The sequence below is a fragment of the Lissotriton helveticus genome, chromosome 9 (assembly GCF_964261635.1).
Source record: "Lissotriton helveticus chromosome 9, aLisHel1.1, whole genome shotgun sequence".
Classification (NCBI taxonomy): Eukaryota; Metazoa; Chordata; class Amphibia; order Caudata; family Salamandridae; genus Lissotriton; species Lissotriton helveticus.
In genome coordinates this window covers 91,026,981-91,042,796 of record NC_136070.1, presented here as the reverse complement: position 1 = coordinate 91,042,796, position 15,816 = coordinate 91,026,981, and the positions used below count along the sequence as shown (strand labels likewise).

At 44.2% G+C, this 15,816-nt stretch overlaps 1 protein-coding gene across 1 annotated transcript in view; it reads right to left on the bottom strand.

Annotated features, from left to right (window-relative positions):
* Window positions 1-15,816, bottom strand: part of PALS1 (protein associated with LIN7 1, MAGUK p55 family member) — a 423,019-nt gene that overhangs the window by 80,592 nt on the left and 326,611 nt on the right. Inside the window, exons 8-10 of the mRNA XM_078659539.1 lie at window positions 6,855-7,038; window positions 5,415-5,486; window positions 2,431-2,502 (exon numbers count right to left, since the gene is read on the bottom strand). Coding sequence (XP_078515665.1) covers window positions 2,431-2,502; window positions 5,415-5,486; window positions 6,855-7,038 — 328 coding nt within the window. The remainder of the gene's footprint in view (window positions 1-2,430; window positions 2,503-5,414; window positions 5,487-6,854; window positions 7,039-15,816) is intronic.

Below are 15,816 nucleotides of genomic sequence, written 5' to 3'. Positions count from 1 at the left end.
GCAAGCAATTTTATTATAGTACACAAACAACTGGGTAAAATCAAGTTGGGCAACGGGACGAAGCTCTGCAGTAAGATTTACACTGTCAATGTTCTGTAACAGGGTTGCATGCTAGCGCCCCCATCATTAAACCGGTTTATCACAAATTTGTTGGAAGAAGAACTAGATAATGTTCATGTCCACCCTCCTAAATAAGGCAGTAAACAAATAACAAACTTACTCTATGCTGATCCTTGTTATTTAACAAAACAAAAGTCGGGCTGCAAAGACTAATCAATAAACTACAGGAGTACACTGAACAAAACTATCCGGAGATCACTCTGATGAAGACAACAATAACTTTGGCAAAACAAACGAAATCTGGAACGTGGTGCATCAACAACATAATTTAAATGAAACAAGATTACAAATATTTAGGTGTACGCATAGATTCGAAAGGCACCTACCACCTTCAAAACGAGGAACAAAAGGTGAAAACTTTCACCCTTTTGTCAGTGTTTTTAAAGTCAAGAAAACAGCTATGGGGCCCAGCCTGAAACCGCTGCACAAAGTAGTGAAAGCAAAATTGATACGAACCATCGTATATGGAAGCAAAATACTATTTTGGATACCGACTCTGAATTGCCTGACAAGCACCACACAAAAATTTACAAAGCAGCATTCAGAATCCCAAGAACAGCCTCACCAGCACAGGTGCAGTTATAATTTGGTCTGGAGAAACAATCCCTAGTTAGGTGTGGGTCCTACCTCAAGCTATGCCATAAGCTGAGATCAAAGCGGAACTGCCAAGCCATGCCTTCCCTGGACCGGAAACAAGCTTCCTAAGAACGGTTTCTGGCATTTCAGCTGTCTTCAGCCAGGCTTGCTTGAATCCAGTGGCAAAGTGAGCAAGGGACTCACGTCTGAGCATACCCTGCCAACTTATGGCGATAAGCTGAGATCAGCCAGTCAAGATCGCTTAGACAAACTTGTGTGGAAAGAGATAACCAATGCAGGGAACTCATCCACAATGATTCCGTATTGATTGAGGTGGAATTAATAACGTAGGATCAAGCATATCTGCCTAAGACGCTCAAGCATCAGCTCATCAGTACAAGACACTTCAGGAAAATAATAGTAACAATAGATACCGAGCACATTAAAACAACTGTAATTTACTGCTTGAATTTAGTCAGCACTCCACTAACTTTACTGAATCCTTGATAGTGTCATATTATAAACCGCATACCCATTCTCTGCCTCCATTAACACAATATTGCACGTGAGAGGGTGGGTTAACTTTAACCCCTTTAGAGCTTGTAAATAAACCTCCCCAGTGCTGCGCTGTCCATTGGAACTAGTGCTGAATGGATGTCCAACGGTCGTGCGCAGCACTGGGGAGGTAGTGGCCGTGACGACCGTTGGCCGACGGCAGCAATTAAGGGGTTAACTCACTAACTTTGCTGCAGTCACTCCTGTTTTTTGAGGTTTTCAATGAGATATAGATTATTACTTATATGCTACACTATTCCCTTTTGCATATTTAACTGCTCCTTTATCGTCTACATTACCTTGCTTACCATTGTTGTTGTTGTTTTACCTGCAACTCTGTTTGTATCTCTGTACATATGTAGAGCGCTCTGATACCAGCTTGGGTTACGTTCGCGCTATATAAAACTTTATAAATAAATTACACGACAAAAATAAAATTCAAATGTTGCATTAAAATTGAAAGACTATTCATTTGTGAAAGGCTTTTCAAGGATCCTTCATACAGGAGGACAGATTCAGTGTTTCTGAATATTAACGAAGATTAAAAAAGAAAGTCTACGATGTGCACCAGAATCCTATGGGGACAGCAATGAGAGGAGGGGCATGGTTTGAAACTGGGCTAAAATGCATATAGATGTATGCACATGATCTGGAGGATGTGCTGGACACTTGAAACTACTGAGATACGTCACAACTCTAGCTTCATAAAAGGGACCATTGTGAACTTGTAGCCCAGAATGTATTTAATATTGTCAAACTAAGGGTATTGTATGCAAACAGGTTTGCCCTTTCACGCACTCCTTTTCAATCTGTAAATCCTCATAATCAAGAAGCGTAGGAAAAACTGCTTTATCTGCAACTATTTGTACATAGAAAATGACCACAAAATTACTTAAGCCCCACAATTCTAAGCGTAATCAATAATTCATAATAAGATCATTTGGAGATGCTTTTCCCTAAGAGTAAGTAAAGAATTCATGATCGATTGGTATTATTCTCACTCCATAGCTAGAATTAGTTTTGCATTCAATTTTAGTAGACCACCAATACTTCTATTGTATATTATAGTAAAAGGAACAGTCTAAAGGTAGCTCACAAATAATCCACTCTTAAAATAAATCCCTACATCATGAACTCAATAGTGCTTAATGTGCTGACTGGAAAATCTGTCTTACTTACCATCATTTTTGTTAGCATTATATAACACTTTTTTCCGTTTCTTTTTATTCTTCTTCGCACACCATAGCTTCCCTGAAAAGGGAAAGATAAATAGATTTAAAACATATGCTTGTGTACTATATTGCAGTCATATTCACTCAAATGACGAAAGACTAGTACATATTTACTAGTTATTTTCATTTGATCTACAAGACTTGGAAACAAATGAGTATCTAGTAGTAAGCTTGTGTTAGACCTGTCTGCCTTTGGGTAGTCCCTCCTATTAATTATTTATTTTGTCCCCTTTTTGCCCCTCATTCCCTTTCTATCTTTTTGTGTCCACTGGACTATTTTTATGGTGTTGGCCTGGGGGGATAGATGCTCTTTTGCCCTCATAGTTTTTCACCTCAGGCCTAGGTGCCTTTTCTGACAAGAATTCACCCAGTTATACAAAATGGTGGATATTAACTGCCACAACTGTCATCCCCTAGAAAGCCCCATAGGTTAACATAGAGCCTTTCCAGAACCTTCTGGACTTTGCTGGACCTTTAGAGGGAGACCTATATAAGGCAGGATGCAAGGGAGCCATTTTGTGATGACCATAGAACCTGAGGAGTGAGGCTGTGACCTGGGGAGGGTGGCGCACAAGTAGTAATTAGTTACCTTTAAGGCTGACACTTTCCACTTGAGGACGCTCCCCCCTGAGTCCCTTTGACTGAGCCCCGGTGTGGTTCATTACCCCTGAGGGAAGTGGCCCTTCAAGCTCCTGCTGGCCCCCTTCAGGTCATTTCTGAACATTCATCTAACCCCCTTGATAAGGCTCCAAAAGACTGACTTACCAGCCTTGTGAGTAGCGCAGCGGGAATCCACGAGGGGCCCTGAGGAGCTGTAGTCGAGGAGGAGGCCCTGGAACTCCGCGCGGGTCTGAAGAGGTACATCGCCCCTGGAGAAGTGTTGTGAATAGCGCCAGCTGAGGCGGAAGACACCGCTCCCTCGCGCATGTCCCGAGGCACGGAGATCGTGATTAGGCGGCGCTGGGCGGAGACACTGCTCCTTCGCGCCTGTTCTCTAGCGCGGCTGCCCAAGGAGTGAGGTGGGAAGCGCAGGAGAAAGCGTGTGCAGCGGCGCCCAGCGGAGACACTGCTCCGTGGCGCCTGTGTGGAGGCGCGGCTACCAAGAGGTGAGGTGGGCGGCGTAGGAGGCAGCGAGGGAGGCGGCGCCCGCGGGGACACCGCCCATCGCGTCTGAGAAGAAGCGCGACCACTCGTGTGGAGGGAGTGGACGCGAGTGGCAATTCCAGGCCACTGGTGCCTCGAGGAGGCCTTCCTTAGTTGTGGGGCTGCTGGGCATGTGGCCTGGCCTATGAAGGAGGCATCGACTTGAAGAGTGAAGCCCTGGCTGCTGTGGTTACCGCTTCTGGTCCCAAGTAAGGTGGAGAAGGGAGGGGCTGTTAATTCACTGGGCAACCTCCGTGTGTCACCAAGGAGGGGTGGTGCTCCATAGTCAGCCAGTATTTGGTTAACTGAGAAACTGAAGGAGAGGAGACCGAGACTAAGGTCTATTGACCCTGCAAAGTGAGGAGACAGTGTGAATAAAGATAGCAACTGCCCAGTGACGTTTACTTTAACCCCTGTGTGCCGCCAAGAGTGGGAATTATGCTAAAGATCTGTATTCTCTTTCAGAGGCGGGAGGGGGGAAAGAAGCTCTGGGCTTGCTTGACCAAAAGTATTTAGGCTGTACAAATAAGCTGTGTTGTGCACTGAACCTGTCCATTGGAACCCTAAAGTAGTCACCTGTTCTAAGGGAGGGAGTGTCACCCTTTGGGTGCCAAGGTGCCAATTTAAGTGAATAAGCCTGAAGGTTTTCAACTGAAGTGAATGTTTAATGTAACATCAAAAGTACAGTAATAAGCTAAGTAAGGAGGAGAGGAGGAGTTTACATGATGAAGAAATGTGACCCTTAATTTGCATTGTAAAAGTGATTTTTGAAACAACAAATGAACCTAAGAAAATAAGTAACTGACAACAAGAGAAAATATAAAGCTTTTTCTACTTTTATAAAAATTAAGGTGTAGTGTCATTTTTTGGGATGGATGTGCGCTGAGTTACTGCTGGGTGGTGAGCAACCTTTACACATGTGCCTCTAATAACTGATAGTCTTGCCCTAGGCCAGGCTACCCTATGTGACCTGACAAATCTAGGTCCAACAGCTTGTAAATATTTTTATTTCGGATTCATAACATAAAATCCATACACCAGCTGCATACACATATTTAATCAATCTAACACTTAAAGCAACCATTAAACGTTTCAATTAAAAACATTCTGACACAAACATGTTATAGTGCATCAGGTGTTGAAATTCAATATTTTGAATTAACAACCTCTTAAATATCCTATCTCATAAGGTGCACAGCAACAATTCAAACACGAACACATAAACAAACTGATACATGCAACCGCCTAAGACAATTTTTTTTCTTTCTTATAAATATATTAAGTGCAATATTTATAATACACTGGGATCTTTCTTAGCCTAAGGGCGAGTAAGTGACCCACAGTGTGGCATACACTGGGATCTGAGTAACAATATAGTTTTAAGCATTATTGGTCTACTCCTTTTCAAAGGCCTTAAAAATAGATTTGAGGTACATAAATTACAAGAGAAAAAAAGCCAATGCATATAGGTTTCAAGAACCAAATTATTAAAGGGAGACTGGGATTTCAACCCAAATTATTAAAGGGAGACTGGAATTTCAAGCCATCAAAATAAATAACCCTTAATACTGGTTGCCCCACAATTTGAGGTTGTATTGTGCATGGAAACCCTTTTATGAGCAACGTGAAGACAGACTGACCAGGTGTCAAGTGTTTTTTAATAGTGTAGTGGAGCATGAGACTAAAACATATTCAGATTTATGCAATTCTTATTTTAAATAAAGAAGTACTTTCACGAGTTAACATTTTGAAGTGGGAAGGTTTGCCTTTCAATTCTGATGTTCTTACCTGACTTCCCAGGTTCTTTATCCTCCTCGATGGTTTGCTTCATAGCTTCCCTTTGTTGTTGAAAGCTTTTTCCTTATTGGAGAAAGAACAGAAATAAAATGTCATGGACAAGAATGAAAATCTAGACAGAAAAACACTGAAGAGTGTAGGGAGTCACAATTATGAGATCACATTAATTGGCAAAAAAACAAGCATTGTGACTGGTGGAGGTTTTTTCTAACCGCAGTATGGAAAATAGGCATTCGATCCTTAGCATCTTCCTATAAAGAAATAGTCAAATTTTTGGTAGACCTTGACTTAATGGTTATGATCTGATTTATGCACAGGTATGAGATAGTACTCTTCAAGGACTAGTACACTTACCTGTTACAAAGTGAGGCAGCAATCTCGTGTCCCACAATGGTGCTTCATATGTTTTATTCTTTTAGCATTTCTGAAAACTGAATATGGATCAAACTAGGTCTACAGGTCATTTTAAACACCGTTTCCAGTCCTGGATCGGTGTGTGTATCCAAAACAAACTTGGTGGTGTTGTAATCATGTTTTACTTCCAATTCAACGAATTAGACTAACACAGCTGAAGTCAGTGATTTGCAGATGAACAACTTAGGATTCGAGACAGTGTTTGTAATGACTCGGAGAGAGGCGGCTATCCCAGATCGAACTGCATCAACATGGAGTCAACAATAAAGGCTTTGTTTAAGTAATGTGAGTGTGTGTTCTTCTTAGAAAATAGGTGGGTAGGAAAACATGGTTTTAATTTCCTTTTCAAAAGAGACAAGATTAGTCATTGTGTGCTACATAAATATCCTTAAAAACACTATCCCATACGAGCAATGCTCCCATCAGTTATGGTGGAGTTGAGTGCATAGTTAAGATTGTATTTACATAAAAAGGCTGGTGATATTAGCACACACATAAAATAAGCATGTAAGAATGATTAGCCATGCAAGGCTAACAGGCAAGTAATCATCTATCCTTTTCAATACTGGCAGGTGCTTGAAAAATGACTTCCCTTTCAACAAATGCTGCGCCTATAGAATATCAGTGCCCAGTTACTTCTTACTTAACACAATGGCTCAAGCAGTAACAGTCAATTGATTTTTGTGACAAAGACCCAAAGCTTTACTGCCGCGTCGTCTGAAAAGTCTGAGTTTGCAAAAACGAGTAAGCCCACGGAACGGGGTATATGTAGCTAAACAGGCTTACAGCTCCCTTTCTAATTTATTGTCAGTCAAGCTAACTATTGGCAATGCATCTCACAGGATTATACAATCTGACAATCGACGAGGATTAATGTTGCTTGACAGTGAAAGTAAAAAGGTATGCCAGCTGAAAGTGAATTAGTGGTTCACAGTAAAAATAAAAGTAGTTGTTAGAGTTCCTTCTATAGGGAAAACCAGAATTATGCTGTATACAAGTCAAATAACCTCAAATTACCTGGAACAAGTCCAGCTAAGGGCTGGTTGTCCTCATCGCCGTCTCTGTAGGCCTGCCACCAGTTTGGATCTTCTTGGCTAATTACATGCAGTATATCGCCTTTCTGAAACGATAAGCCCAGCTCTCTGCAGGGGACATACGGGTCATCAGATGGGTCATAATCAAAGTGGGCTTTCACATGTACCTAAAGGATTAGAAAATACAATTCAAACGGTGTACAGTCAAGGTAGACTTGCAAAGCGTGTAATTAAGTGGAGAAATACAAACTTGCAATTCGTAATATGATTCCTTATTCGGTTGCGTTTTACTCTCACACAATTTTTAGCCGCCTATCGCTGTAAATAAAGCACTGGATTTCAAATCAAGGGTGGTTTAATGAAGCAGTGAGTTTTACGAGTTAAGACATCCTATAATATCGCTTGACAACTTGAGCTCTTTTTAATACAGCCACACAATAAGAAATTAAATTGCAACTAACTGCTGCAGCCTTCTTTATGTTCATGGCTTACAAATGCTACTTAGCTGTGGACAGCTCTGCTGTGTAAGGCCTCACCTACATGTCCAACACTGTAGGTGTGATATTTTTAAGTATCTTGTCCAGCGCTGAAAGTTTACATTTCTCTATCAGTTTGAAGATGGTTTGTATTCTCTCCCATGACTTCAGATCCTTTACCATCACGTGATCTCCATGACAGCCCAATATATGAAGACAAATACATTTGTGCCTTGTTCTGCTTGGGTTTACTTTCATGCATAGGAGGTGCTTGCATGATCTTTTTCACCCTAGTCTGCGATTCAAATGTTGTTTTATTACTTTTGTTACAAAAACACTTGCAACCTTCGAATTTTTCTTTCACAATGGCACCAGTAACGGCAATAGTGTTCTTTAAAATTATCATGCAGAACATCATTCTACTCTAGTGGACAAGGAAGTGAGAGAATGAACATGCATTGGAACAAACAACTTTATTAGCTTATCCAAATGGGGGCGTGGCCGACAGCGGCAAGATGGCAGATACGAGCTAAAAGATGGGGCGTGGCCAACCATAGCAAGATGGCAGATGCGAGCTAAGAAGGCTCCGTGTCCTGACCCACGATCCGGAGCCAGCCATCCTGATGTTGCCGCACCATCACCTTTGCTGTGGGCTCCGAGTGAGGTGCCCACGGGAAACCGGGGGGCTTTCAAGCAGCTCTGAACACAGCTGTGGCTCCTTGGACGCTCCCTGGAGGAGGGGAGGTTTCGTGGTGGACTTGCTGGGCCTGGACTGCGAGTCCTGCGGGAGCCTGGCCAGACTGCTGTGGTGGTACGTGGATTTGGAGCCGATCCCCTCCCTGCCCGCTAATTGCCCCTACCCCATGAAGGTGTGGTGACTGGGTCTAAGGTTCGGCCTCACTGTACAGAGATGAGTGGCGACTTGAGCAGCCTGCTGCTACAAGAAGGACGGGAGCATACTCCTTTTGACTGCACCTGAATGAATAGGCTGGCAGAGGAGCTGCTGCGTGGCCCAGCGAGCAGCGGTGAGTGCGGCCGACTGAGGGCTTTTCCGCAGGGCATCGAGGGTGCTGGCAGGCCTGTGAACTGCCTGAAATGGCTGGGGCCTTCTACTAGTAAAGGTACAAGACAGGGTCTGAATGGACCTGTAGCGGGAGGCTAAGAGATGAGGAGCTGGGACCACTCAAAGACTTGGAATGTACAGGAAAACGGGACAGTGCGTAAGCAGATCTAATTCAGCAATAATTGAGCAGGCGCACGACCCACCTTGCATTTCTACAGGAGACTCATGTGGAGGGAGAGGAGGATGTACGGCTACCAAAGAAATGAGAGGGCAATGCTTTAGCCCCACATACTCGAGATTTACTTGTGGGTTGCTCAAATGGATAAGCTTAGTGGTCCCCTTCAAATCAATACCAGTGGAGACTGATCCCGAGGGGCGCTATGTATTTGTGGAGTGCAATTAGATGGACACCTGCTGACGATGGGTATTATGCGCCGAATGTAGAGCAACAGGCCTTCTAGCCCACCTTAAACGTACTCCTGGTGAAGTGGGAGCATAGTCCATGGCTTATCGAAGGAGATTTTAACAGTGCATTAGACCACAGCATGGATAGGTCCCACCACCCACAACCAAATGTCCCCTGTGGTGGTGTCTGCAACAGGACTAACAGTGGATGACACACTGGTCTCTCTTAGATTCCAGGCATACTTTATACCCAGCTGTGAGGGAGTACTCCCATTATTCCCCACCCCATGACTTACATGTCAGGCTGGACTAAATTATTTTTCATCCAACTATATATGCACAGGTTACGGCTGAAGAATGCTTAGGCTGGACTTTCTTCAATCACAATCCCCTATCATTGAATCCAGCTTGGGGATTATCCCTGTCATGTGTCACAAACTGGCTGGTACCACCAGCCACGTTGGAAGACAATGTATTTCGGGACAGGACATGGGAGATTGTAACTCATTACATTAAGGAGAATTGGGGCACAGAAGAGTCCAGATTAACAGAGTGGGAGACACAGAAAGTGGTCGTACAGGGGCAATGTATCAATACTGTGGCCGGTATACGGACAAACCAACACAGGGATTTAACTGACTTGGAGGCGTCCCTGGGTGGCCTAGAAGTGGAAGCTGGATACTAGGGAAAGACATGCCCAGTTGGTAGCTCAACTGCAACAATTGGATTTCAGGGCCTACCCGACCATGATGCATGTTGAGAGGGATAAGCCTGGCCGACTGTCGGGACTGTCAGTGTGTATTACTGCAATACGATGGTCCCCGACTATTAAAGTCACTAACCAGATGGACATACAAGATACATATACGTCATATTATAAAGCATTATACAAACCCCTCCCGGTTGCTATTGGACTGCACATACAAACCTTCTTTGCAGCTCTCGATCTTCACTCCATTGACCGGGCGGCTCAAGAGGACCTGCAGCAGCCATAACAGAACAGGACCTACGAGCGGCAGTAAGAGGGTTAGCCACCTGTAAAATCCCTGGCCTGGATGGTCTCCAGGCTGAGTTCTATAAGACATAGGAGGGCCTCCTGGTCCCTAAATTGTTAGAGATTTATCAGACAGCCACTTATAATATCACAATCGAAACTAGACATGGACCAGCTCAAAGTGTTGTTGCATGGCCCCTTGTCAGTGTTAGTCACAGACTATAAGATACTCAGCAAAGTCATAGCTGGCCGCCTAGTGGTATATATGACGCTAGGGTTGCTGGAAGGACCTCTTCTCATTATTGTGGCCTTAGTTAGAGCTTGTACTCCATTTCTCCTCGAGTCATGACTGGCTGGCAGCCGCTAGCACAGACAACAACATGCATTACACCTCTTGCTACAAAACCTCGATATAACTATTGCCTGAGGCAACAACTATAGATACATTTCTCGCTATGGTGGCTATTTAGAATGTTTTCACACTCACTAAATGCCACAAAGTCTATGGTGGGTGTTAAGACGTGTTTCTAAGAATGGAGTGAGCGGGAAATGTGCCTAGTGATTTTTATGCGCTCTTCCTTCAGAGCATTCATTGTGGAATGTGTAAATGAGTGTCTTTCTGTAGCCAGCTGTACGTTGCACTTGGGGACCTGAGAACATCCTCACTGGGCCGCTGTATTTCATTAATGATTTTGATTGCTGTCATTATGATGTTATTTTAACACAGAGATGATCACTACATTCTTACCCCAGAGGTACAGATAAAAAGGATGCGACATACATTACAATCCCAGTTGTCGCCAACAGTCAGGCTCCCATGGCCTATTGAGCGTGCAGCAGCCACTCTTAAGTTGGGTACACCCTCTGCACACCAGGGCAATCTAATGAGCTGGCCAAGCAACATAAAAAGTCATGGAACACCTCCAATGGTCTCACAGATATCATGACCACAGGAAAAATATAAAGGATCATTCAGTAAGTTAAATGCACTTGCAGAATGGGAAAGCTGGTACTCCATGAAGAGGACCTATGGCTCTACAGCCCACAGCTTTGTACTTCTACGATATGCACCAAAGTTCCCAAAATATTTGTTTGGCGAACTCTGGGTGTTTTTGCTATGTCTGCTAGCTTCTGATAAACCTGGCTGTTTGGCCTGGACTGTTTCTAGCAGAGCTGGGTAATTCGGATTTACATACTGTGGTGTCCAAAACAAACGCGCTGTAGTGTGCAAAATAACAGTGGAGTGGGATGCTCTACGAGTAAATTCCAGTGACGGAGACGTATTCAAGCATTTCATCCATCAATTTTTAGTATACTTCAGTGTGACACAGTAAGCCCGACAGGTATGCCCAGACGTGGGTCCTGTGCTCACCATCCAACTGGAACCAAGCTACACCACACTGTCGAGACCAATCAGGGCAAAACCGGTCCTGGGTGGCTTGTGTTCTGGTTCAGGGAGGACCTGGCCTGGCAGTTCGGGCTGGACTGTTCCAATTGGAGAAGGGTCAAGACTTATTTGCATATGGCTGGGTCCAAACTCAGGATACATGGTGTGATAACTGACTGGGATGCTGCCCGAGTAATTACCAAAAATTTCAACTATCACTTTTTTGTATATATTTACTTTTTGAGCACCATTTCTGCTGCAGGATTCTGTAATCTGGCCAGGAATGTCCCGTTTAAGAGAACTGCTAAGACCGAGACAGGATTGCCAAACAGTGTCAGGGCAAGAGCAAACAATCAAACCATTGAACATCACTGAATATGCCCAGCGACATTTAAATGGCGAAGCCTTAAAAAAAAATCATGAAATTTGCCAGTTAGAATATTGAAGCAACTTCAGCAATGACACTGATACTCTCCACACCTATATGTGTACATCACTTCCATTTACACACCTGTCGAATAAAGGAGTAACAGTACAATATGTAATTTCTACCTCAACCCTTGAATCTCAGACGCTTTTGCCACACCTTGGTGAAATCTCATCAGTGATTATAAGTAAATAGACTTCTACTTTATCACCTATGGCACAAATATATAACTTTGGTTATGATTGACATGATAGGAATACCATTAAATTAATAACATTCATGCTGCGCAACCCTCTTATCCAGGGCTTCAAGTGGGGGGGGGGGGCTAACCCCCCCCAGTTTTTTGGCGGGGGTCTCGAAAGGGGGCTCCAGGGGGCTCTATTTTCGGGCCTCAAAGGTCAAAGGTAGGGTAAGCAGATGTCTCGGTTTTTGTTTGGTGTTACTAGTGTGGGTAACATGGCTTGATAGTGAAATACTGCCAATTTCGTTTTTGACTATTGAAAGACTATCTTGCCCATAGAATAACACGTGGAATGCTGTGTGACATGTTTACCGGCAGATCTTACCATAATGGCAAGATAGACATATGGAATCTGGTATCCCTGAGCTCAGAATTTAATAACACATCCTTTAGTGAAGATGGTTTTTAAATTCTAAGTTTGGAAATAGCACTTTTAGAAAGTGGCTATTTTCCTGTTCAACCTTTCTGTGTGCCTCTGCCTGGTTGTGTATTGACTGTTTGGTTTGTGAGTGACAGGGGCTGGGGTCGGCTCCAGGTGGCCGGCTGAGTCAGCACAAGGCTGAATAGACCCATCTGCATGTAGAGTGGTGGAAGGAGTAGCACCTGGGTCTCAATAGGGCTGTGCCTGCCTGCCACGATGCTGGCTCCACCTCCTGCGGTGCGTCTGATGGCCCTGGCCCACACTCACAAAGGAAGAAGAGGTGCATTGAGAGAGTGCACCCAGAACTGGTTTAGATTGGGTCCAGGACCCCTCACACAAGAAGAACAAAGACTTTTGGGGTATAAAAGCAGGACTGGAGCCCCAGTAAAAATAGATTAGGAAACTTTGTGATCAAGAAGGAATCTGTGCTGAGTGTCTGGGAGATGACCTACAGTTGCTGTGATTGCTGAGGAAGGGACTGTCTGTTGTGTGCTGTGTCCCCCTAACTTGAAGAGGAGCTGTGCTGTGTGCTTTGCCCCTCTGAAGCCTGCCTGTCTCCAAGGGCCTAAGAAGAGCTGGGAACTCAGGGATACAAAAGTTATCCAGCACCCACCCCTCCAGCTGTTGTGTGGGTCTCTGAGCTGTGCCTTTGTGAAGGCACCCCCCTGTGAAATCTGTCTCGGTGTGCTCATCGGCACACAGCTGGGGCGTAAGGTCGTGAGGCCTGCTCTGCCTCAAACGTGATCTGCCCCAGGATCGAGTCCCTCGCGTTCTGTGAGTGCGGATTAACGCACCGCTGAGGAATTTTGGAGCGCTTGCTTTGCCCCCAAGCTCTGTGTGCGCATTGACTCCACCACCGCCCCTCGAGCTGTGTTGTGTGCCCAAGGCCGGGTTCGCTGCTCTGAGAAGGAGCCTTGACACCCTGCCAGTATTCACCACCACCGGCCCAGGATCGTCATTTCCGTCCGCGCTCGGATTGTTCACAGCAACGAGTATTTCCCCCAGCAACGCAGCGGTTCGTCAGGCGGAGCTACGTTGCGTCTGGAGAGGTCCTCCATTTGAAACATTTGACGCAAAGCTATATGTAAAGAGTTGGCTGGCAAAAGGTAGAAGGTCTGCTGAAGAAAATTGTTGTGAGAAACCCCAGCAAAATAGACACAGTGAATATCTTCAAGGGTTTCGGGAAATCCTGCAATAGATTTCTAAGTAATGTAAATAATTTTTACATGTTTTTTTTAAAGTGTTTGGTATTTTATGGCTTATACTTTATAAATATACTTTTTTGCCTATTTTATTATCCTTTGCTGGATGCGACTTCATGATTTTCTTAAGCACACAATGCTGGTTATCTTGATTTAGACCACGCCCCTACTCGGATAGGCCACACCCTTTTACGAAATTTGCCACGCCCCTTTTAGAGCACCCCAAGTTTTTTTCCCCCCACTTAAAGCCCTGCTCTTATCGAAAGTGATTAAGACAATTTGATTGTGCGGAATGAGCTATTTTGAACTCCGCACACTGATGAGCAGGACTCGGTGGCTAAGTTAGTCCCAAAATACAGCAGCACCGCCTGTGGAACCAATGTTCATGAAGTATCTGTGACAGTATTCAGCCAATCATACATTGAATTAATGTGTCGTCACAGTAAAATCCCATGATGATGTTTCTGTCCCCTGAAGCCCGGCATACCTTTCTCTAGAACACTGATCCTGCTGGGAGAAGAAGAATGTAACACTGTCAAATGGAACTGTGACATGGACAGGGTGTCCACTATATACAGAAGGATGGTGCAATTGGATACAGTTAAAACTTCAACTGCTCATTCACCTAGTTCTGAAACAAGCCTAATGGCTAAAAGAAATTATTGACCACTTCGCCAAATGTGATTTACAGCTTCATTGATGTTTCCTTTTCAGCCACTCAGCATGAGTTGCTACAGAAGGACACGCTGCCTACTGCCAGCATTGGTATTACACCCGTATGTGGTATCCCGCAGCAGGATCTAGCACAGCATAGACATGATGCAAAAAAGTAAGTCCTGACGTGCACTGAAGCTAAAAAATTGAAAAAAGATGTTGAAATACATCACTACTAGGACCTCCAATGTCATGGTCGCATTGGTTTTCTATGTGTATTTGTCTTATAAAATCCAGATAATATTTCAGAATTTCAGTTCCAGACCCAGTAAAATGTTAAGAATGTGCAAAGTTTACACCTTCAGTGATGAACTGGTAGTGATCATCTTGCAGATTAAAGTTTCACTAGACATCCTCATGAACGGCCCTCTCAACGTTGGGACCAGTCAGCGAACTCCGCACCACAAGAGACCCGTTGCGACTTTTTAGATCCAGTCTGGCACCAGGAGAGGTGGCGAACCTGCAGGTAGAATTGTCTGCCACAAGTAATGAACGTAATATTTGCATACCATTACAGGTCTGTTGGTATTTCAGGTTTCTGTAAATACTAAAAACAACTCGCAAAGTGCCTGTACTGCAAAGTGGTTTGTTTATCTACAAGAGCGAACTTCTGTATCAGCAGACACCTGCGTGGAAGCCATCGGAGTCTGTCAGCCAGAGACAAGTGCAAGAACCACCTGAACTAATCATTCAGACGGTGTTCTCAAAAAACAGATCAGTTTATTGAAGCTTGCTACCAGCCTCTGTCTCTGGCCCTGGCAGATTGGTGATGACTGGCACATGGGATCAGAGTACAAAGGGCTTTAAGCAAACAAACCCTTTCCAATTTATGGAACCTCTAAAGTTCCTTCCAGTCCTCCATTATGAAGCAGGTAAGTTACTATGCCAAATGTGACGGTGCAAATGGTTGAACCTTGGTGAATCTAAGTGCTAAACCAACTTAAAGAAAACATTCTGTTCACGAAACCATGGTGCTTTCCTGATTCCTTATTCAGAGGATTGGTCACAAAGAAATTTAGATTGACCTGAATTGTAGAAGCATGAACAAGAGGACTCTCCAGTAAAAGATGCTTGGTCACGAAGTCCCGCTCAATGGGTGTCGGTCTAGTCCATTTAACCACAGATTGAATAAATGGCAGGCATGAACATCGGTTTGATCATGTACGCAGAAGAACATCTGTAAGGGCTTTGTTAAATAATAATGGCTCTGACTAAGATGGCTCTAATTGACAAATTTCTGTAAACACATTTGTTTTGATCCCAATAGTGTGCAACTGCAATTCTAGCGTCTCAGCTGCCCTCTGAGCCACCACGGTACAAAAGGGGGTGATGATGGACGGAGCATTTGAACCAATCAAACACTCACACCCAGTCAAAAGATCTGGGTTTAATCCATCACCGTTCTTTAGCCCACTCTGCCACCCCAGTTCAGACATGGCTATATGCAAATCAGTCTGACCCTGTGCCTCATGGGAACACCAGCCCGAACTGCCAAGCCATGCCTTCCCTGGACCGGAAACAAGCTTCCGGGGACCGGTTTCTGGCATTACAGCCGTCTTCAGCCCGGCTTGCTTGAATCCAGTGGCAAAGTGAGCAAGGGACTCACGTCTGAGCA